The following is a 23493-nucleotide window of genomic DNA, read 5'->3' as shown; positions in this document are numbered from 1 at the left end:
GGCACTACCAAAAAAAACCCAAAAGAAAACCAAACCAGTTTTCATTTATCTTCTAAATGTTTTTTTTCTGATCTGCCTGAAACTCACATTGTTCCTGAATTCAAACTAATCAAACTCTCTCCTTGTACTCTTCTTATATGATCACTCTTCACATGGATAGCAAATGCAGCAGAAGTAGGTTTCCACCTGCCTTGAGAATCCCCAGCTCTCTTTCTAGCCCCACTGGGCAAGGGGCAGCTCACAGACTCCCTCATGTTACTTGAGATAACCTGTTCAATGAACAAGCACCCTAAAATCAGAACACGAAAAGGACTTAAAAACTTTGTATACAGCTCTCCTGAGCAGCACTCCACTAATCCTGGCAACAGAAAACAATCTGCACCTTCCCCTTTCCTCAAAGGGAGAGGTAACTCCCAAATCAAGGCAGTATTTCAGACCTGAGGCATCAATTGCTGCAGTTTCATGCTGACCAGCTTGGACTTGCTGGACCTGAAGGACTAATATACCCCTTGATAGGTGAGTGAATTGGAGGTGGCATCTGGCAATCTACAGTAAGGCTTCTACTCATGTTTGGATTTACAGCAAGATGCTTTAGATTTCAAATGCAGTGCCTTACCCACCCATTTTAACAATACATTTTATAACCAGTGATCTACATACTTGAGTTATTTTTTCCTAATGCATGCAAGACTATTCTGACATAGCCAAGTTGAATGATTATGATTATGAAAAAGAAGGCTCAGCTCATTTTTCCACAATCTCTTATTTAAAATCCTACTTCATTTACCACACACTGATTTATAAGATTCAGCTTAAACTTCTCCATCTATTTTAGAAGAAAGACCAAAAATACCAATGTGCACCAGACATATAAATCATTGCTAGCAATATCCCTCCAGCAATTTTATAATGGAAACATGAAAGTACATACAAATCATCCACAGGGAGAGAGAGAACGGAGCCCATATTAAATAAGCTTTGGATAATTACTTTTTAAAACCAAAGGTCATATGTTTAACTAGACATTCCAAACTAGACATTTGGAAATAAATGCTTTAATATAATGCAGATCTCACCTTAATATTTAAAAAATTTGCAAATGTGAAAGTTGTTCATAATTACCTAAACACTTGTGGGTTTTAATATAAAACAGTCAAAACTAAAAATATACACTACTACTAAACAAGAACTGTTATAAGAGCACAGGAATGGTTAGGGGCTTATCATCATGTCATATTGCTTCTCAATTATGCGGCCACTCTCTTGTTTTTCAACCTGAGAGGCTTTGCTGCTACTGAGTAAACGAAGGAGGAGTGTGTTGCCTGCACAGCTCACAGACATTAAGCCCACAGGCAAGGATCCCAGAAATGAGACGTGGATATCCTCCTCCAAGGAGCTTTTAACTAGCCTTTTGCAGAAGACCAGCAGTTTCTATGACAGCCTGTCTTGGAGGCTTATCTACCTAGTTAAGCATCGGCACAGTATGTTCTTTTTTCCAACAGGTGTTATTTAAGAACCCTCTTAAGCTTGTGTAGAGTCCTAGAGCATTTTAACAGATCTCATTAAGCTCAGGAGTTTTGGAGAAGGAACAAGCCCATCTCATAGCAGACAACTCTTGACTATTCTGCAGTCAAGATGGCAAAATAAGGGTCAGGAAAGGGAAAATGTCAGAGTTTGTGCTATCGTACAGCCTCCTTTTATGGCTCCTGCTGACTGCCATGCTGACCGTTCTCTGCTTTTCTTCCATAGGACAGCACCTACCCAAGAAGAAAAAGCATAGTTTTGCAGAAGAACTCTTCATACCTACTGGGATGATAGTGCTGGGATGAACACTCACCATCCTGTAGGCCACCGTTTAACTCATTAAGATTGCCCTTCATAGAAGCATCCGCTTACTTGAATTATATGTCAAAAGACCATAATTTCCAACAGAGGTTGTAAGTAACATTCTCATGGGCAAAACAGTAAAACTCTCTCTCATAAGACTGTAAAAATGAAACTGGAAATGATACATGTGCACTGTAATTAAGGCTGGCTTAAAATAAGTGGAAATCTTATTATGTTAACTGTCTTCTACTGAGAGATTTTCACAGTCCCTTAACTCCCTCTGAGACCAAGATTCCTTCTGCAGATAGAATAACTCTTTGAGGAGTCCTCACTTTGAGTCCCTCTGCACTTCAAAACAAGATGACTTTTGAAAAGGCCTGAAAAGAAGATTGGGAACAAAGAACAAACAGAGAATCATAAAGATCTGATTTTGTAGGATCCAGTTTGTATTCAATGAGATCTGTGTGACAGAAAGGATGCTCGTGGTTTCCTTTAGAAGGGAGGAGGCATATCTATCCATTTGACCCAGAAAATCTACCCAGAGACCAGAAAAAAGGGAGTTAAGGGGTCAGCAAACTAACACTTGCTACTGGCAAAGCTCAAGAGTATAGCGTGGAGCTGGCAGAAGAGTTAGGCCAAACAATTTAATCGTGTAGTATCTGGACAACATTTGCATAGGGGACAACTTTGGAATTTATCTCCCGTTTTAAAGCTTTTCTTTAATGACAGAAGCCTTGTGAGAAGGTAGGCTATACTGAATACTAGCATCTCTCCCTCTCCAACCCAGACCACCTGACAGACCTTCCTCTGGTTATAGGGCAATGCCCTCTGCATCATTTTCACAAATAAAAGGAAGTTAATCTCTTCAAAAATATATGGAAAATTAATTTAATATTAGTGTCCTTATCTGTGGTTTTGCTCCTAGATACACATGACATGTAGGATGAAACAGTGAAGATACTGGTACAATATTCTCTAAAGTTCAGCACCAGGTAAAGAGGATATACGTGAAAGTCAGCTGAGCACCTCCTTGAGGTCTGAGAAGTCTCAAGACTCACGTGACACGCCATCAGGAGAACCAGTTAATCTGTTCCAGCTTTCTAATAACTGATTTTTCCTTTTTTTAAAGAGAGATTAGCTATTCAACTGAAGTTAATTTGACATTGTTTTGTAATTCGAAAGTGTTTCATAATTATGTGTTCAGTTGCACACTCTTTCAAAGGAGCTACAGAGGGTAATTGGGGTTACAAACTCTAAAGGAGAATTAAAATTCTATTTATGTTTTGGATTGCTTCCAGCAAAACATTTGTTTGGCAACTCTAATATGTTGAGAGCACACAATAAACTTTAGGAATGTCACAAATGTATTTATTTTGCTGACAACATAAATATATGGTCTGAAGCTCAAATTTCTCTTTGTAAGTAATACAGACTTGGAGCACGCTCTGCAGGGATATGCATGTTAATTAACATCTTTTACTCAGATATAGTTTGTATAGCTTGTACATTTATTCTAGTTCAATGACAAGACAACTAAGGGAAAGAAAGGTTAACTCTCAATCAAATAAGGCACAACGTAAAATAGCAAGCTTTGCATAAGCAACAGATCCAGCTTTCTTATTAAACAGTAATATTACAGAGGGGAAAAAAAACCAAACAAATTGCATAAAGATCTTACTGCTAACGTTATGAGGTGTAGTCGACTTCTTAGACTGGGCTTCCCCCAGTAACTCCATATACATTGCCTACTACAATAACTCACAACAGGAAATGCTGTAACACAAGAAAGAAGAAAAGCAAATACAGAAATCTCCATCCTGATACTATGATGCTGTGAATAATACACAAGCCCAATTAAAACCAGTTGACTGAATTATTAGACAAGCAGGTACCAGGGAGATGGTAAAAATAGCACCACGAGATTCCATATTTATTGTGCCACTTTTCTGTATTTTGCAGCATGAAAAGGCACATGATAAATACTACCAGGCAACCATTAACCTGTATTAGTATGATTTTGCATGAAATTTTGTTTGTTTCATTGCTTTTAACAGAAATGAATGGGATTTAGGAGAGCTAGTGAATATTTACATGTTTTGGGTGATTTTCACGTAATTTGCTGCTGAGATGTTGCTATGGCTGAATGACGGTAAAGAGTGCTATAAGATTAGCACTTTTCTCTCTCCAGCTTCTGTGACTGTTTTCAAAGAATAAAAATTACAGCCACAGATTTTTAAGTCATTTCTATGTATCAAATTGCTCCCTGACACCTGGTGTTTCTGCAGTGGCATGCTCCTAATTCACAAGCAGCTGGTACGGGCCAGCAGAATGCTTTCTCCATTTGTTTGACCAAGCCATACACTAACATTACTTTTCTGGTTTTCAGAGGGTTAAATTACAGGGGTTTTAGACATTCCTTTCCTTCTTTTCAAACCTGATTAATATGGGGACAAAGAAGGGGGCCTGAATCCACACTAGGCATCAAGGGCCTTACCACATACATAAAACGAGGACAGAAAAAGAGGGCTCATATGTCTGTAGATAAGATAGGTCCTCCAGCTCTCATATGGAAACAGGGAACGGTTATTAGAAATGCCCAGAGGAGCAGTAATCTTCCAGATCCCTGAGAGGAGACAAGATGAGGGCTTCAGAACATCTCTTGACAGAGTGCCATATCTCCTTCCCCCTCTACATGTGGTCAAGTAACACAAAGAATAATGCTTGCCCATGGTGAATCAATGCCCTGCTTCCCTGCACTCCACCTGATCTCCCTTCCCAGTGTTCTTCATCTTCTCCCTTTCTCTACCACAACACAATCTTGGCCCTTGCCTCTCTACACCTTGACATTCATCTTCCCTTCCCAACAATCACTCAAATGCAAAGTTCACGTTTTGATTTTACATACTTAGAAAATTCAGTACGGCCTCAGATTCCAAGCACGAAGTAATGCAAAGTGTTTTGGCAGAGGCAGACTGCGCCACCCTCTTTTTTAAAAACAGTCCCCAAATTAGCTTAGCTTCCTGGATTTGTTCACGGAATATCACTCTCCCATTTGTGATATTTTCCTTCAGTTATTTCTGAAGCGTTTTTGAGGACTGCCAAGACTGGTTAGAATATGCTGCTATTCAAATACAGCAGATGGCACTGGCGTTAAGTAAGCATTATGGAAATTTACTGTATTCCTAGAAAAATCAACTAAGTGAACATCAACTAGTAAGTGGCTAAAATATTTCAGTCGCAATAGGGAAAGTAATTCAGAGACATACTGTGACATGGCATTAGATGTGCCTTCCCTCTAAGGCACAAACTAGGTCATTCAAATAGGTCCCTCATCTTCAGTAACTTTTTACCTGTATCTTGGAACATTTTCTGAAACAGAATCAGCCTCAACATTTTAGGACCCCAACATTTATCAACATCACCAAAAAGGTACCTTCTGTTCACATAAGTTAGCTTGAATTGCAGATTGTTGTGAAACTGTTTTTTCTTTGCTCATGCTGAGTATTTATCACCAGCCTTGTTATTTTGGGGATAAATAAGCTGCAGCTATGAATGAAGATACATAAACTATGGATGCTCACAGGAACAGCTGGACAACATAGTGTAAAGGGTTACGTTAAACCCTGAGGCTCTCCAAGAACCTCATAGATGTACTCTATTAAAATACTCTTCTCCTCAGTCCAAGCTTGATTTCTTACAAATTCTGTGTAGCTTTAGAAGTTAATAGAACATTTTGTGTTCCCCTGTGCCTGTGGCAATACAGAACACTATTACATGCCTCCAATATTTCTGCTGTTGAGTGAAATTTTATATCCAAACACCTAATACTTCTTATGACTTTCAGTTTGAAAATAACTTAAAATTCTTTATCATTTTAATCTGAATGTTTTAAACACACATATACAAAAACTTCAGAAAGTTCCTCATCTATCAAACGCACAATCAAATACTACATCCTTTTTCCTTTCTTTTTACTTTAATTTCTGTTCTAGTATTGAAAAACCCCACAGTAGAATTCAGCTGTAGTCATCAGATAAATTACGCTACAATTACTTTAGCATGGATTTAAGTAACTCATCTAAATACATAAAAGCAAAACATTCAGGGTCAGAAAACCTGAGCTAACTCCATTGCAGATCTCGAGATTTTGCAACAAAAAAGTTTATAATGGCTGACACATCAACAGATGCTTGAATGTAGCAAACCAGCACTACCATTGGACATGTATGTTCAAATTCTAGTCCTCCATCTGGAGTCTGAGACAACCTATTCTCTTTCTTCTTAAATTAATTAAAAGCTAGCAGTCTTGGAAAGAAATCCTCTCCAGTCTCTTTGCATGAAACAGCAGTGGCTGATAAAGACTTCAGAGACTTAGCTCTCTAGTAGTTATAATGCAAAGAACAATGGACAGGAGGACACAGGAGGACACAGTCTAAATGCCAAAGTCTAATCGCCTATATTCATAAGAAGGAAAACAAACACACACACCCCCAGCCTTTTCCAACTCACATGTATGACATTGACTTTACTTTCGCAAATAGTACTGAAATAATGCAGGCAGTTTCAGCACAGATCTATACCTACTTAGAATTTAAGCCTAGCTTTTAATATGCTGTTAACTAAAAGAGATTTTATTTCTAGCAAGCCCGGTCTGCTGTTTTGTAACATTTATTAAAACATTCATAACTGGAAGGGTTAACAAATGCAGACAACATGTCAACAACAGGTAATTCCAAAAAGTTCAATTTTTCTTCCCATATAGATCTACAGAAGATAAACAACTGTACACAATCTTTTATTTAATTCATATTTCATCTGAGTGCAGATTTACAGAGGAAGTGGGCTTGTTCCTGACTCAATTCCTGAGGAAGTTTAATAAATTAAAATGTTAATCTGTTCTTTCTCAACTCTGTTGAAGGCATTACAGAAGTATCTAACAGTGACAGATAAAAAATAGCAGGCTATTATGGTATCTACTACTCAGTTAGTACTAACATGCAGAGACAACTTGTCTTATCGTCTGAGTGATACCATACGGCGTAGTGTTTCCTGGCACATCCATTCTTCAGCAAGACATGAGTAAGACAGAAATCAAATCTTCAGCGCCAATAGTTATAATTCTTCTAAGATTTTCATTATTTCATTATGAAGCAGCGCTCCCAGGAAGCACATCTACACAACACGGTGCCACATTTTTACTATCACTAGGTGCTCATTTACCAGCACCAACTCACTCGCATTCTAAAAAATTTTTAAAAACACCCATCAGTCTTCATTATCACAGATAGTTTCTCCAAACTGATTATAAAACTTATTTTATACAAAGTTATGAATGCAATAGTTGATAAATAAAGACCAAGGAATGATGGTATCTAGCTTTCAATTCCCATTTCTTCCACTGTGCGGTCCTGTGAAAGGTAGTTTCACTTCTCTGTTACTAGATATATTACAAAACATTAAATTATTTCATATACAAAATTGATAGATAACCAGTTGCATCCCTTTCTATTCAGTCTTGATCACAGAATGGCAGCTTAGTAGTCAGACCATTAATTTTTGTAACAAGACTATGTAATTACTGACACTAAAATAGACAAATATCTGTACCAGCCCAGAAAAGGCAGCATGTAGGGTTTTATATATACTCCTTAAAAGGAGAGAAGCACAATCCTTAAGTATTTTATATCCCCAAGAACTGCACACAAAAATAGCCAGATTGACTTAAAATGGGGGTTACCAGTAGTGTCTCGAAATTCTAGGTTAATAACGGAATGACAGCTTGAGCTCTGAACCTCCTTTCGTTTTGGCAGTACTGTCTTTATCACAACCAGTTAAAGTATTTTCTTTTTTAAGCAGAAAAAATAATGAAAATTTAAAAAATGCTTATAAATTGTCTGCCAACTGGTTGGGTTTTTTTTTTCCTTCTAAATGCGTATTTAAGGTCACTTATTTAGTGCTTTTGAAACACATTTTCATTTTAAATTGTAAATTTTAAAATGCAAAATGAACTTAAATGTCAACTCTGATATTCTACAGCATAACCCAGGTGCAGCTGTTGCACTGGGGACACCTCTAAGCAGCATGCGCTTTACCTAGATGAGTCGCTATTTCTGAGCATGACCTTAAATAAATAAAGTGGAAGAAAAAGAGACAGCAAAACAGAGCAGGCTCACAAAGTGTTCAATAACATAATGTCATACTGATAGATAAGACTGACAAGTCCAAATACAACTCTGAATTTCATCAACAACGTTGTTCTTCAGTGCAAACAGAAACAGCAAAAGGAGAGGAGGCAAATGAAGGAGTTGAAAAAGGCAGCGGAAAGGAACCTTGCAGAAAGATCTTCAGCTGATGCTGACATGTTAAAATTTATCTACATAGCCAGGCTCAAAACCACGCAGTTTGCTGTAATCACATGAAAATTTTCAACTGGATCAAGAGGTTTGTGTTTTTATTACAGGCAAAGTATTAAGCCTTATAATATGTACCATGGCACTGTGGAGTACCTGCCTGCAAGGCCAAAATGTTCTTCAACTTCTGTCATAGGAAATACAAAGAATTCAAAACCATTTCATTTCTAGGTGAGGATGGGTGACAGATCCTCTCCTACAGTTATTGAGGCAATATTCTAAGGCCATTGGAAATTTGGGTAGTTTGGACATTAAATCACATCCTCAACAGCCTGAAGGCAGCTTAAAAATAAAAAAGGTCAGAGGAAGACAACAGGATAACAGAACTCAATCACATAGAGGCCACGGGAAGTCCCAAATTCATATGAATTTAAATAAAATTGTTCTTTCTATCAAATAATATTTAATGTGAGAATGATGAAAAGGCCTCAGCTGTAATGGCACACACTTTGATGGGATTTTAAAAATTTCTCAATAGAATTTAATTCCCACCATAAATTTAACTAATTTTTCATAGGCTTCCACACCGCTGGATATGCTCCTGCCCAGGACGTTCACTCCCCAACTTGAGTGCTACCATTCCACCGTGCTTGCAAGGGAAGGAAACGTGCCTCCCTGGCTAGCTGCAAAACTACAGGATTTCCAACAGGTATTTTTCCTCTCTGGATTGAGAGTTAAAGAATATCTGTAAGGACCGATTTCACTCTTCCAGCCACAGTCAAGAACTAAAAAGACAAATCCCATCCAAAAACTCCTGGTTGACACAAATTGTTCATCCATAATTCAAATATTTTCACGGGGACCACAGAAGCTCCTTTGGAATGACTAGTTGGCAGCACCCATTCAGCAATGGTTTTAACTGTTTTTCTTCCCCTAATATTTTTCTTTCATAAAAGAGTTGCCTAGGATGTAAACATTTCATAAATGACAGACAGGACAGGGATGTGGAGAAAATACAGTCAGGAAGGAAGCTGAAGGCTATTTAAAATTCATATGTATCTATGACAAATTAATGAGAAGGCTGGAAGCTTTTTTTTAAAAACACGAGACAGTTCACTTTAAAGGCTTCTTGATTTTTTGAGGATTTTTTTTTGCAGAAGAATATGTTCCACTTAGCAGCTGCAACTGTTTTTTCTCCTTCCAGTTGTTGGAATTACAGGCATGCTGTTTGTTCAGAGATAAAGTAACAAACAATTTAACGCAGACAAAAATTATTTTTCGAGTAATATTCCATTACTCCTTCTTGAGGCTGACTGGGCAGAGAGCTTCACAATATGATTTCAGTCCTCCATTAAGGAATGGTTTCTTTCTTATTCTGTCTATGGCCATATGCCTTCAGATTTTACTTTCCTTCTATGATGAGGGCTAACTAGATTTTTATTTTAATATGATTTTAATCTATGCTCCTCCCACAAATTCTCAGAAGTGCCTGTTATTTTAGACTGGTTGACTCATGAATCTTAGGAGCAGTTTTCTGATAGTCTACACTGTTGCCTCAGTACATTGTCTGCACGCTGCCCCACTGTTTCTCAAGATGTCTGTATGTATCTTCTCACTTGAAATCAATTTTCTTACCCTTTCTGGTTTATTTTTAGCTGTTGTAAAAGAAGCTCCTTTAGCTTTATGTGATTACCCTCCATAAATGCTAACAAGTTTCCCTTTCTCTAGCAGACTCTAGTGTTGCACTCTCTCACTTTCTCCTTAGATTCTTTCACCTTCTTTCCCAGAGTAATTCCTTCAGACATGCTGAGACAAACACTGCCAGATGCGAGACGAATGCAAATGTTCTAAGAGTTGTTTCTTTTTTCATTCTAAATATTAAATCTATATTAACCATGACTAAAAGACTTCTTCAGCACATTTTATCATCAACCTTAATATAATAAAAAGTACAGGAGCTTCAGACAGGATGTAACTATGCTGCTATAACAATAATCACCACTATGAAATTATGTTCTGTACTTCTTGACAAACAAACTCTTAAAATGGTCATTTCTGAGTGCAGCTCTACATCAAGGTCAGAATGAAGTAATAAACTGAACTGACAAAGAATGATCAAATCCACACCAGAAGCTCACTCTGAAAATTAACTTACTAACAGTTCAAAAGTGATCAAGGGATTGTGTTCATCTACTGCACGACCAAAGAGGACAAAGAGCAGAAAAACTATCAATCTTTCTGCTTTTTCTATTTGCTTACTTAAAATAAACAAGACATTGTGAAAGAAATACAGCTCCGATATTTATATGGAAATGTGAAACCACTTCACCATTACTACCTTTCACACTCACTTGGATACCTGGCTGTATTAACCTACCTCTTTTTGATAACTGAGCACCAATATGCAGAAGAAGTGATACTCTTCAGGAAAAAAATATTGAGTTATGAATGGTGGACAATATTTGTTTAATAATGAATGCCATCAAGGCATGTGCAGCAAGCCTGAAAATTCACAAGTAAAATACTTCACAATAAAAATTAACAGAACAAACTAGAATCAACAGTGTTTCATACTCATAAAGCCCTTTGCATTTAAAATTCTCAATTACTTTATTTATTTATATTTTTTAATGTTTGTGACCCATTTAAATTAGAGATGAAATCAGCATCAGGTTCAAAACCAGGTTTAATTCCATGGATGCCCTGACTTCCCAGTGACAAAAGTAAATCCTAGTATGTTACCAAAATAAACATTCCAGACTATCAATCTATTCTGTCTGGTTTTTTTAAGGGAAGTGCAGATATATCTACAATACAGAAGCATGCCATTTTGTATCTGGAGTAATGCGTTCCTTAGTTGGAATAGCAGGGTAAAAAACAAAAGGAAAGAGCTTCATTTAATTGTGCTGTTTGGCAGTTCTCACTATTTGTTTAATATCAGGCCATCAAAGCAACACGCAATACTCTTACTGTCTTTGGGCACCCTCAGTCAGACAATCTGGAGAGCCTTCCCACTAAAAGCCTGCTAGGCTTTTACTACTAGGTATCTTCAAGAAATTAGAATTCCTAACTTTGAATAAATTATTTAACAAATTAAATGAAGAACAGATGTGTGCATCAGATATTCTTAATTAGATCCCTTAGCAAAGAATGAGGCAATTCACAATTCTAATTTTAAAACCAAACCAGCGTTTCACTGAACATCATCTCTTCAGTATAACCATGGTTTCTACATAATTTAGTTACAGGCATTTTGAAATTAAATGGTAAATGACTCAAAAAAAAAAAAAAAAAAAAAAAAGAAGAAGAAGAAACATTCATGGAGTGGAGGAAGGGCTTTCTGATTCAAGTTTTTTTTACCTCACAAAGTAGTAAGTCAATGATGTGGAAGACCATGCAGAGTGGAAACTTGGCAGTAAAAAGAGTGAGGAACCACTGGGATGCGTACATATGAGCTTCCAAATTGAGGTCTGAGAAATGGCTATACAAGTCTGGTAACTGCTCCTAGAGTAAAGGAAAAAATAAATGCTTGAGTATTAATCCGAGTTCATCATCTACACTGCCAGTAAGTACCAGGTTGCTAAACACTGAAAAACACAACAAAGTGAAATCCTGGCTTCTTTTGAGCAATGGAAATATGTTTCTTCATAAATTTCAGTGCCCGTGGTTACAGTTTTTAGTAAGATATCCGCTATCACAGTATCAAGTAATGTACTGAGATTATACTGAGAAATGACAAAATCTTCAACGGTTGAAAGGCAGAGCAGTTCTGAAATCTATGTCATGCACAGTGTATATTTTAAAGTTATTCCTTCACTGTGTCTTGCTATAAATGCTGCTGCTAAAAAAACAATGGATACTAGAACAAGGAGCTCACCTTGCAGAGCTTGAAAGCAACAAAACCCACAACTGCATGAGACAATTTCTCTAACTAGGAGCATATATAAGCAACACAAAATAAGAACTGATAATCCTACTGTACACTGATGATATATTCATATTCAGTTAATAAAGTAAAAATCTTTGTTAACATATGTAAATATTGAGAAGGCCATATGCTGAAGTTAAGTATCAAATTAATTAGTATGCAATTCTACTTCATTGAGTAGAAAATACGCGCAATTTGACATCTGAAAAAAAAGATAATTAAATTAACTGTGGTCTGTTTTGTTTGGCTTTAATATATCTCACAGAGGTATATATGGTCATATATGGTAACTGGCTCCAGCAGCTAGCTTTCACTATGCTAATAGAAGTGCAGGTCAAAGCCTAATGGACTGTTAGTAATTGCTTATTAGTCAGAACAACAATGTGTAAAACTTGCAGCTGTTTATTTAAGTTAAATTGCTCTGACTATGAAATAATTCCATCTGAAAAAAGAGCAATGTATTGAAAACACAGTAAAATCTACAAAATTGCCTACACTTGATTCATATTTCATAAGCATCAGGATGTCCTGGTTTGCCTGACCTCTTAACCACCAATGTAATTCATAGGAAGTAGGACACTGGTGGTGGCAGTCCAAAAGATATTTTGGCCTTAATAGAACAGAGACATTCTCTCCAAGCAACATCACGGAATAAGGAAGAGAGAGAGTAAGCAAACAGAGAGAGGAAAAAAAACCCAGATATCTACTCTGCTTGGATAGCTTGATTAGCAGCAAGATTGGTATATGAAAGACAAAAATATAAATCTCACTCACAATGTATATAAATCTCACTCACAATGTTTGGATCCAGATATTAGACTTCCCTGCTTTGGTTCCACCCCACCTCTATAAGGAGAGGGTTTTTATTGTCCAGTAGCTTATGGAAGCAAAGCATTAATCTCTTCCTCATGCCAGTATTTCCATTTATGAAAGTAGTAGAATTTGTTACCCTGGCCCCACCTGCATTAACTTCTCCAGCTGGAAAAATTTGCAATGGAGATCTTCAAAGTTATTTCTGTAGAGGTCCCTCAAGCCATAGTCATACATTATTTTCACAAATACGCAGAATGCCTGCTCCTCTGGCATCTGTTTGGAAAAATACACAAACATAATTTAAAAACTAAGCTGAGGCTGGAAATTCCTTACACAAATACACATGCTTAAATACCTTATGCATGGTGAATTCAGAACTAGGGGTATATTAAAATTTTCAGCAAAGTACTCTGAATGTAGAATTAAGCAACTAAAATCTCAAGGGGACTATTCTCCTTGATAAGCCCCTTGATTTGGCTCTGTAGGATCTTCTTTGAAGAAAATGTGCGATCATATCATAGGTTCATGTAAGTATACATCCCTACAGCAGCACAACTGTCATCAGTATTCTTTCTGCCAAATAGATATGAGAACAACTAGTACACAACTCTCAGCTACAGAACAACAATTTAAAAAAAAAAAAAAGAAGAAAGAAAGAAAAGAAAAAGACAAGAATTCATGACAGTGCTTTCTACTGAGAGAGACTTGGTTAAAAGGGAAAAATTCAGGAGAACTAAGGTATAACCAACCCTTAGTCAGAATAATGCTTATCTACTTTCATCCAAACCCCAGGACATCAAAATCTCTGAAGTCAGGTTTCCCACGATGAATAAGGAAATAACAAATTTTGCCTTCAGAACCTACTTGTGAGCTCAGGAGGGCTGATCCCATCTATTAACATCATGACTTTTTCAGAAGCCCTATCGCCATAGTCGATTTCATTTTGACCAAAATTTCTCATCCAACAGAGTTTTAGAAGGCGGTACTAAAGGACAAGCTGTGTGAGCCACTCTAAAGTTACATTTGTTGGCTTGAGCCCACTGAACGTGGAGTTTGTGGGAAGCCCTGTGTCATCAAACCTCCACTGATAAGATATCTCTCTCCCCTCCCCCATGCCTTCAGGTAACACAATAATAAGACAGGCACATGCAGAGTCACTGCAGACCCCAAATCAGGTTTTCAACTGCATTTAAAAACAACCTTTCTTTTGCAGGCACCAGATTGTAACAAATGAAAACAATTATTGAGTATCAAGAATGACAACTCTTGACCTTTGAGTATATTCACTCATTCAGCCTCATGCCAACCCCCTATCAAATATCAGCAACAGATAAAAGCTCAGTATTTTCTTCAAAGAGAATTTTAGTCTCTTGATATTTACCTCCAGGGTTTCATCTTTTATGGTTCAGCCTATGATTATGGCCTGTCTCCAGGGCCATGGGCAGACACTTTCATTTTCATTTTCATATAGCATATATGAAAGCAACTAGTTAGCATAAAGAACTGCCAGATCAGCTGCTAGCTACCTGCCCAGGCTAGATTCGCCTAGGACAAGCTCTTAGGAATCTCAAAGATCTTTAGCACAATTTTATCTGGATGGAATGATCCCCACTGACAGCAGATAAAAGCTGCAAACAAAGGGAAGAAATAGTTTTACCCTGACCAAAGCCTTGAATCTGCTCTATAATAAGATGAATGCAAATTTCTTTTTTTTGTGTAAGGTAACAATTATTTCTAATAAAATGACAGACATTCATGCACAAGCACACCTACCTTGCATGCTCAATCAGACACACGTGCATTGACAACCGTTCCTCCCCCAAGACAGGGAGAGGGAACAGAGGTGAGTACTAGGCCAAAGTAATTTACAGGCGGAGGCCACAGAGTCCTCGCTCTCAGTGCGTGGAAGTTCTCCAGTATTACCAACCCCAAGAATTCAAAATCACAAATCAAGTTTTCATTTCTTATTTATTTTAAACAAAACACATTTTTGGTGCTTACGTTCTGATTTTTAGCATTTAGATATTTGCCCCTTATTATCTTTTCTTTGGAATCACAAAAGCCAGAAATTTACCATTTTCTAAAATTAAATTTTAGTTTTTCACGTAGCAATGACTCCAAGAGGTAGACAATAAGAAAAAAAGTCAAATGCTGTGAGACTTACAGTAAAATGATTAGAGTTGGCAACACTGTCCCCCTGTGATTAGACGTTACCTGCTCACCTTTGATGGGAATTTTATCAAAGTAGCAAAATCACAAAAAGCCAGGATGAGGTTCAGGCTACCCAACCATCGCTGAAACATATCTACACTGAAGAGAAAGGATATCCTGTCCCAGAAAAAAAGGGAAAGGAAGGGGTCTAGAAATCTATGCAAAGATAGAAGAGTTAGAGAGGGTCTTACAAGCATTCACAGCATACAGATTGATTGGAGAATTTGAGAAAACCAAGAGTTTGAGGACATCCTGGGAAGCTCCCAACTTACATGAGCTCATTGAGACTGCTTCCCTTCCCACCCTTCTCTGATTATTTCAGTTTAATATCCTATTATGAAAGCAAATGTTATAAAGGGCATATTAAAATGAGTGTAATTGCCATTTAGTATTCCCTGTGTACAGGGCAATTTCTTCTAACTCCAGAAACACTAGAAACAGAGGTGATTCTCTATAGCAATGACAGCATACAACTAAGTGAGAGGAGCTGCAGTATTAGTCAAATGTTAAGAATGTGACACCCACTCATTTCTAAACAACTCTGGTATTGAAAATGGCTTATTCTTCCAGTGGAACTTAAAAATCCTTCTTTGAGTAAAAAGTTAATTGCAAAATAACTGTTAGATAAGCTACTTTGCAGTATATGCAGGATTGCAATAATGTGACTCATTTCAGGTTTATCCTTAAAGACTCTAAAGCTTCTCTGTAACACTGTCACTGTGTATCATGCTCCTTAAGTCTTCAAGGAGTCATAGCTCTCACTAGGAATTACAACTTAAATTACTCTGAATTTGAGTTCTAGATGCCTTAGGAAGTGCATGTGTAAACATATACCACCAACATCTGACTCAAAACCACAGTCTGAAATGTATTTCAACCATAATTAATAATTTATTAATTAAAGCCTGACAGAAAAAGCAGGCGAGAGCCTGAGTAAGAGTTGTTGTTGAGTAAGAGCTGTTGGGGTTTTGGGTGGTTTATTCAGATATTCTTTACGATATCCATACTACTTGAATCTGCAGCTTTTCCACTGATACATCAAAGTTAAAGCATCTTGCAAATATAAAAATTGTGTACTTACCTATCTATCTCTATGCATACATGCACATGTATATATAGGAAGCAACAGATCAAAGTTTGTACAGTTTTTGGTTACAGGCTAAAATATCAAGGTTGGAATTCAGCTTTCACTCAAAAGATATTATAAAATGTCCCTAAGAGAAAAAGTCTCACTGAAAATTAATGAGACTGCTTGCTCTAGTTAGCTACTCTGAGAATATCTCCCAAAGTTAAATTCCCTATAAACACAAAGGCAGTTCACCTACATGACAAATAAATTAAAAGAAAATATTAATATGTAACAAATCAGTTTCAAGTTTTGACACAGAAGTACTTGACAATTTAATGGATTTCTCCTAAATAAAGGAAATCTACATTCATAAAGATAGAAGCCATTAGTCACTATTTGCCAAAAAGCAACAAGAGGAAAATTAATACAGACAAATAAACAACAGTAAATATCCATCAAATAGCATGTTACAGTACTACTGATTTTAAAGCTGCTTTGGTTTCAAATATCAAAGCTTTCATTTTGCAATTAACTCACATGAAGTAGAAGCACAGCTGCAAGGAAAGACTGTCCCTGGCAATAGCCAATGTCTTCATCATAGACAGAGTATGCCTAGAAAAAATAAAAGTCAACATATATTTAGAATGCATGCAGGCATTATCAAAACGTGTAATAATCAATGAGCTATTCAGAATATGTAATACTATGCAGGCTAAAATAATAAAGGGAGTGAAACTGTAACCATTCTTGCATAGGCTTTCAGGGTACTTAAGAAAACATCTACCGGTCACCCTCAATCTTCCATAGATGCCATATTTGTAAATTTTTATTTTTATTTTTCGAACAGTGTGAGAAGAGTTGAATGCAATTTCCCTTCACCTAAACCAGGGATAATTCCACTGAGGTCAGTAATGATATAACTTTAATGATATAACAAATATGATATAAGAACCAGGCTAATTTGTGTTGTGGGGAAAGTGCTTGTTTGGTTTTGGAAAAACAAATTTTTACATCATGAAAGTATAGGACCTGAGGCTGGTTGTTAGAAAACCACCGAGAACTACTCTAGCCTTCAAATTTCATCAGAAATGGTTTTTCCATGTCCTTGTTATGCTGAAGAATGAACAAGACTCATTTTTCTAGGGTAAGATTGCCATACTACTTTTCTCTTACTCTTAAAAAAAACCCGAAACTAAAATAACCAACCTTTCCTTCCCCCTTACTTTTCTGAGACAAGAAGACAGATACTGTTTTTAAAGACATGTCAGAGGATGTTAAGAATTTGAGGAAACTTGAGAAAGTATAAGCAGCAGCAGGATTGACATTGGAGAGAGAAACATCCTGAGAGAATAAGCACGGTACTAAGGTTACAGCCAGGGAAAACAAAAGCACAAGGTCAGAGCTATGGGGAGGAACAAGCAACATGAATCAGAAAATCCACTTTGCCCCCACACCACCTCCAAGACTGTTTACAGATGAGAACATTTCGAACTGGAACACCATGCTTATTTCTTTTTTTGAATGAAGTCAAGATTGCAAATTCACTGAATGGAAGCACAGAAAGACTGTGAATAAACAACGTCAGGTATGCTGGGGGATCAAACCCCCGTGGGTCTATCGTACAATATGTCAAAGGTGGCTAAATTGCCTCTTCAAGGTGAGAAGAATTGTGACTCAAAAAGAGATGCGACTCCTTTCCGGCCAACAGTATTAACATAATTGCAAATAATTTCTGCCAGAAATGTTGAAATAGAGGCGAAAACTTATTTAAAGTCTTTAAACCACCTTTCCTTTTTCATTCTGATGGGCAAAAACCAAGAAAGAAATATTTATAAGGAATTCTGTAATGATTCCAGAAGAGAAGAATTCTGTAAAGAATATAACCTGAATATTCCTTTAAAGGTCACTGTTTATAAAGAACTCATCCATACATTTCCTAATACATTTGTAGCTTTGTGAAAAACTGAACTGTGACTTACAGCTCTTTGCCATTTGTCTATATTGCTTACCATGCCTTTGAAGTATGTTAGATGGGTTTAGTTAGAATCTGAGTGAAAATAATCCCAATCCATTGCTCAGTTTCAGTGGTCAAGCAAATACAAGACTAGTCACGTAAGTTATTGAAAAAAAATGAATGAACCATTACAATCTGCTTACTAGTTTAACCAGTTCTAGCCACAAAAGTAAAATATAAAAAATAACTGCAGAAGTGTACAATAGCAGACACAAAACTGTGAATTGGAAAAAAAGGATGCTCTCTTGGAAAAAGTTAATTTAAAATACTCTTTAGCTACTAAGCACTGAATTAACAGAAATTACTTTCAACACTTAAATTAATATTGCATATGACTAATTAGAACCATCCACTGGTTAATCATCATCATCATGAGTCTTTATCTATTTGTTCCTAAAATCTATCAGTTTATGGATGCCTAATATTTCATATCTGTAGCATTCCTAAAAGATGTATTGTTTCTGCTTTTGAAAGGCCAGCTCTGCTTAGAAACAGATATGCAGAATTACAAATAATTCATTTGATTTATGATTTCTTATACTATACAACAACATTTTTACTTTATTTTAAAAAAATCCAGGCTGAAAAATTAATAGCAAATTATCAACACGTGGGGGTTCTCTGTTGTGAGAACCATTACTAGCACAATAGCTAATAATTTGCTGAAAACAGCAATAAATTAATCCAAACAAGTTTTAAAATAACTATTGAGAAACCAACACATTGGAGCAAACAAACTGCCCCAAAGCTGACATAGATTAAAAAGTAAATAAAGTTATCAGAAATAAAAAGATACTCCTTTTGAGATTGTGAAAGAAGTTGAAATTATGGCAAAAGAGGTAAAATGGGGAGGGTGCAAAAAAATCCTCACTCTGCATGTTAAAGATAAAAATACAAAGGAAGACCAAAAAATGTTCTCATAATCAACTTCCTAAACACATTAAAACTAGTAATAAATCCATTTTCAAACACATCCAGAACAGGAAGGCAAAGCCTCAACTTGGAAAATATATGATTAAGGTAGAAAAGTTGTATTTAAACTATAGCAGAAAATCCGTGTGAACTTTCTTTGTGTCTGTTTCATTACAGAAGAATCATAGAGGTTGTCATCCTGCTGGAACCATTTCTAACAGGGGATGTGTTGAAGGATCTGTCTCCAACTGAGTATCAGAAGAGATGATAAATTAAAAGGAATAAAAATACTAAGAATGTATTAAGAACAGACAGTATTCACCCAAAAAGCTTGGGGGGGGGGGGGGGGTGTAAACTGGTAAACCATTGATTGGCTGATTAAATCAGAAGAATAGATGACAAATCTGAAACATGTAAAAAGATCAGCTTGCTTTTTGAAATTGATCTCCACTAGGCCCTTCCCCAAAATCTGATCTTCACATGCAGCTGTCATCAGATACTTGGATACTAACTTCAGTTCTGTGTGAGACTTAGATCAAACTGAGAAAGATTCTGCTGCTAAGTCAAAGCATTATAATCATAATCCTGGCAACTAAAGGTTTATTTTTTAATGAAGTCTCTAAAATCTACATGATTTCATTGTATTTGCCCAAAGCAAAGAGATTTTTGAAGCTTTATGCATATTACATTTCCAATTGCACTGTTTTAGTTTCAAGTAACCTATGGGACTTGATATTGCTGAAATAGGATATAATTAACCAAAATAGCCTCAAAAATAAGGATGCTGCCTACAGATACCACCATAATATCATATGATGAACAAAAGATCTAAGATTAATTATTTAAAATTTATCCTTTTAAGGGACTGAGGAGCATTAATTTTGTCTTTGCACATGAAATACGAAAACAAAGCAAAATCCCAAATCCCCTATTGCCACTGCGGTCATTCTAACTTTGTAATTTCAAGAGAATGGGATTTTTCCCATGACAACCTGTGACAATGTTGCAGTCTTTTAAGTTATTGTTTTCTTAAGGTCTTGGGGAACCTCCAATCACAATTCTCCAGTTGACTGAGATGTTAAATATTCTCTGTCTCATAAATGGGACTTAATGAAGATTCTGACTTGAAGCCTAATTTCATTCATTTTAACTAAATGAAGATCTCACCTACAGAATGAAAATGTCTTTTTAATAGTTATCTGTCTTCTGAAGAGAAGAACCACTATGCAGCCATTAGCACACCACCATTAGAAAGTGAATACTTTGGAAGCAACAGTCTCCTCAAATAAAGCCAATGATAGTGATCCACCTGCACATTGGGAAAGTAAATGAAGAATCCAGAGATGCAAATGAAGAATGCAGATTCTTCTCTAAAATAATAACTGGAGGAAAATCTCCCAAGATCAGGATCTTCTGTAGATATAAAAATTCCAAGTAAGTAGCATTTGAAAGATGAATGGAAAGGTTGCCGATTTGAATTGAAAACCTCAGATTTGGGATTTCTGCAACTACTGTGTATGAGTCCCAACAGTTTTAAAAAAGAAGGAGTAGGGAGTACATCTCAAATTCCAGAATGAAATGTTTTTCATCATTTTGCCTCCTCATAAGCATGAAAATGATTGCTTATACTTGCTGAAGGTTCAAATGTACTTAAAACAAGACACAAAACACTAACTAGCAAATACCAGCTTACAATCACGTTGCCAATTTGCCTTTACCACAGTAACTCAATGACATTAGAAACTAAACATTACAATTACATTAGAAACTAAAGAGAACTCATGAAAAATACTTATCTAGTGTCTGCCTCATACAAAGATCTTATATTTCCAGAGCTTTCGTTCCTCCCGCCCCCCCACTTCACGGCAATGCAGAGGGAAAGGTATGAGCAGAGGATCTACAGATCTCCGTCTCTCATGTGCAATAACAGTATCTCTCTTGTCAGTAATAATGTTTTCTGGCACAGGAAACACTCACTTCTCTGAAAAAGCGACAGGCACACTGGCACGATGCTTGTTAACAGCCATACAAGATATCCAGCTTCTGTGTCCCAGGAAAAAGGAAAATGTAATGGGAACTGAATACAAGTTTTTTGGGGGAGAATTACAAGCCTGATTTGCTCTCATTACTTACCTTTGTGTCGCTACCAAAATGATAGAAATGATCTAGGGAATCTACTCAATGTTTGATACAGACGTAGCTTTGCGCTGAAGTCTGTTTCAGTGGAGTTAAAAGACTTACATGGTGTCTGAAAAACAGACTGTCTCAATACTCAAGACATCCATACTTTGATTTGGACTTCTCATGCAACAAGGTATTTTATGACACGCTTGGTCGCTGAATAATTTTAGTGATAGTATAATTTAAAACTCCATACCTAAATTTATTATAAGGCTAACAGTCTGAAAGTAATAATATTCCTATGACTGCAGGATGTATCACATTACACAAGGAATTTCTGTGTTAACTGAAAACTGTATTTTTAGAAATTAGTTACTCATTTATTGAGTATCAGGGAGAGGCACGTGTATGTTATACAATATGCCTCCTCCAGAGCTATAAGGGCCGAGAGAATGAAGAAATCTTCACATTTATTCAGGCAGGCCTCCGAACATACTGAAGCCTTTACTCTCTTTTCAGCATTCAAGATTCACAATCCTGACCTTTTCACTAGTACAGTCTCAGCAGAAACCCCATATGCAAGAACAGTACTACTGCTTCCTCGCTGAGCACAGATGCACAGAGAAGGAACCTTATTAATATGTAAATGGAAGAAGACAAGATAACATTAAAAATCCTTTGCATGAAACAAGACAACAATATTTACTAAAATTGCTCTTCAATCCAGGGGCAAAGAAAATAAACAACTAAAACCAGATGAAAAATAATTCTTAACTGATTCGGTTTATGCTCCTATGTTTATTCTAAAATTGGCAAATAGACTCTTATAAGAAAGAAAGAGATCTGCTCTCTGATGAATAATTAAACCAAAGTGAACAAATGCTGAAACTTCCCATTTGTAAATCTGAGGAGATACTAAGGACTGAAAAATGTGGAAGAATATGTGCATGCTGAGAAGAGGTGATCATCTGAAAAAAAGATGCTGCAATGAAATGGAACTGAAAATACAAAAAAAGGATGAAAGTTAGACAATTAGTTTACAGGACAGCACTAAGCAGCAGTTCTGCCATGCTGAAGGATGAGCCAGAGAGTAATCCATCATTCACAGCTTATCACGGTATAGAAGCTACTGGTCACAGAAGAGCAACTCAAAGACATTTTCACATTTCAATTATACAGCAAAGCAAGCCAAAAAAAAACCATACTGGAGCCCATTCAGTATTACCTTTGCTAGAAAAACAGTTTATTATTCCCTGTACTAATGTGGTACCAACAAACAGACAGACATTGATTGGAATGATGACTAAAATGGGGTGTTTCGTTTCACAGTAAACCAGCTATCACACTGATACTGCGCATAAAACCTTCAGGCAAGTATGACTGGGATTAGGAAAAAACTACAAATTTGATCAACCAAGGAGATAAGTATTTAGTGACAAAAGATGTCATGATACAAATGATTCATATCCTTCCATAATGCCTTTGTTTACTGGAAACCACTAACACCAACTTTGAATCTCTGAAAAGTAATTCAACCATTTTCAGAAAAACAGGGAAGTGTTGTGTCTATTTTTCCAGTTTGCCCAGTAAGAACACTCACTGAGCTAACCTGATTGATTTGCCTGCAACATACTCTCTTTCTCCTATTAAAGTCACAGTGGTTGTTTGTCGAATAGGAGTTATTTTAATCAGAAAATTAGAGAAAACACAGCTCACGTTAAATTCTGCAGTGCATACACTCCAAACAGTTGAGAGGACTGTTTCTGCCAAGTGCTTTGATTCCCTGGAGCATCGAGCTGTTAACTACATATGCACGCATGGAAGTAGGTCGAGAGTGCTAGTCTGTTATGCATTGTAATGCAGAGAATGAGCTCCTTAAATAGACCTAGAATTCGCATAGTGTTTAAACAGAAAGTGTGCAAGAAACAGAACTATTTTCCAAAGATGTTTGCTCTGTGCAAATCTAGCTTATGAGATGTCCTCAAGTGAAATCTCCAATCTAGAATCTGGAACTCTTTTCGTTCCTTATCACCATTGTCAGCCTTGAAGTTTATTTTTAGATACTTTGTCACTTAAATGTTCTGCAACTGAAAAAGTTTCCATCTTTCCTGATTTCCTACTGTTCTGAAGAAGAGATTAAGAGATGGAACTAAAACTGACAGACCCGTTAAAATGAGGCAGTGAGCTTTTAATGGTTTTCCTTTTTATCTGACAGCTCAGATCATCTCTCATTTCAGTGGGGCATGAA

At 36.6% G+C, this 23493-nt stretch overlaps 1 protein-coding gene across 8 annotated transcripts in view; it reads right to left on the bottom strand.

Moving 5' to 3' along the window:
• The window catches only part of RABGAP1L (RAB GTPase activating protein 1 like), a 260477-nt gene that overhangs the window by 91518 nt on the left and 145466 nt on the right, over positions 1–23493 (bottom strand). For all 8 annotated transcript variants that reach the window (XM_075507880.1, XM_075507874.1, XM_075507873.1 and 5 more), the window contains 3 exons: positions 16736–16810; positions 13066–13191; positions 11538–11681 (listed from right to left, as the gene is read on the bottom strand). In XM_075507880.1, coding sequence (XP_075363995.1) covers positions 11538–11681; positions 13066–13191; positions 16736–16810 — 345 coding nt within the window. The remainder of the gene's footprint in view (positions 1–11537; positions 11682–13065; positions 13192–16735; positions 16811–23493) is intronic.

Source organism: Mycteria americana, chromosome 7, assembly GCF_035582795.1.
Source record: "Mycteria americana isolate JAX WOST 10 ecotype Jacksonville Zoo and Gardens chromosome 7, USCA_MyAme_1.0, whole genome shotgun sequence".
Lineage (NCBI taxonomy): Eukaryota > Metazoa > Chordata > Aves > Ciconiiformes > Ciconiidae > Mycteria > Mycteria americana.
The sequence above is the reverse complement of the archived record's forward strand: the minus strand, read 5'-3'. Positions and strand labels throughout refer to the sequence as shown.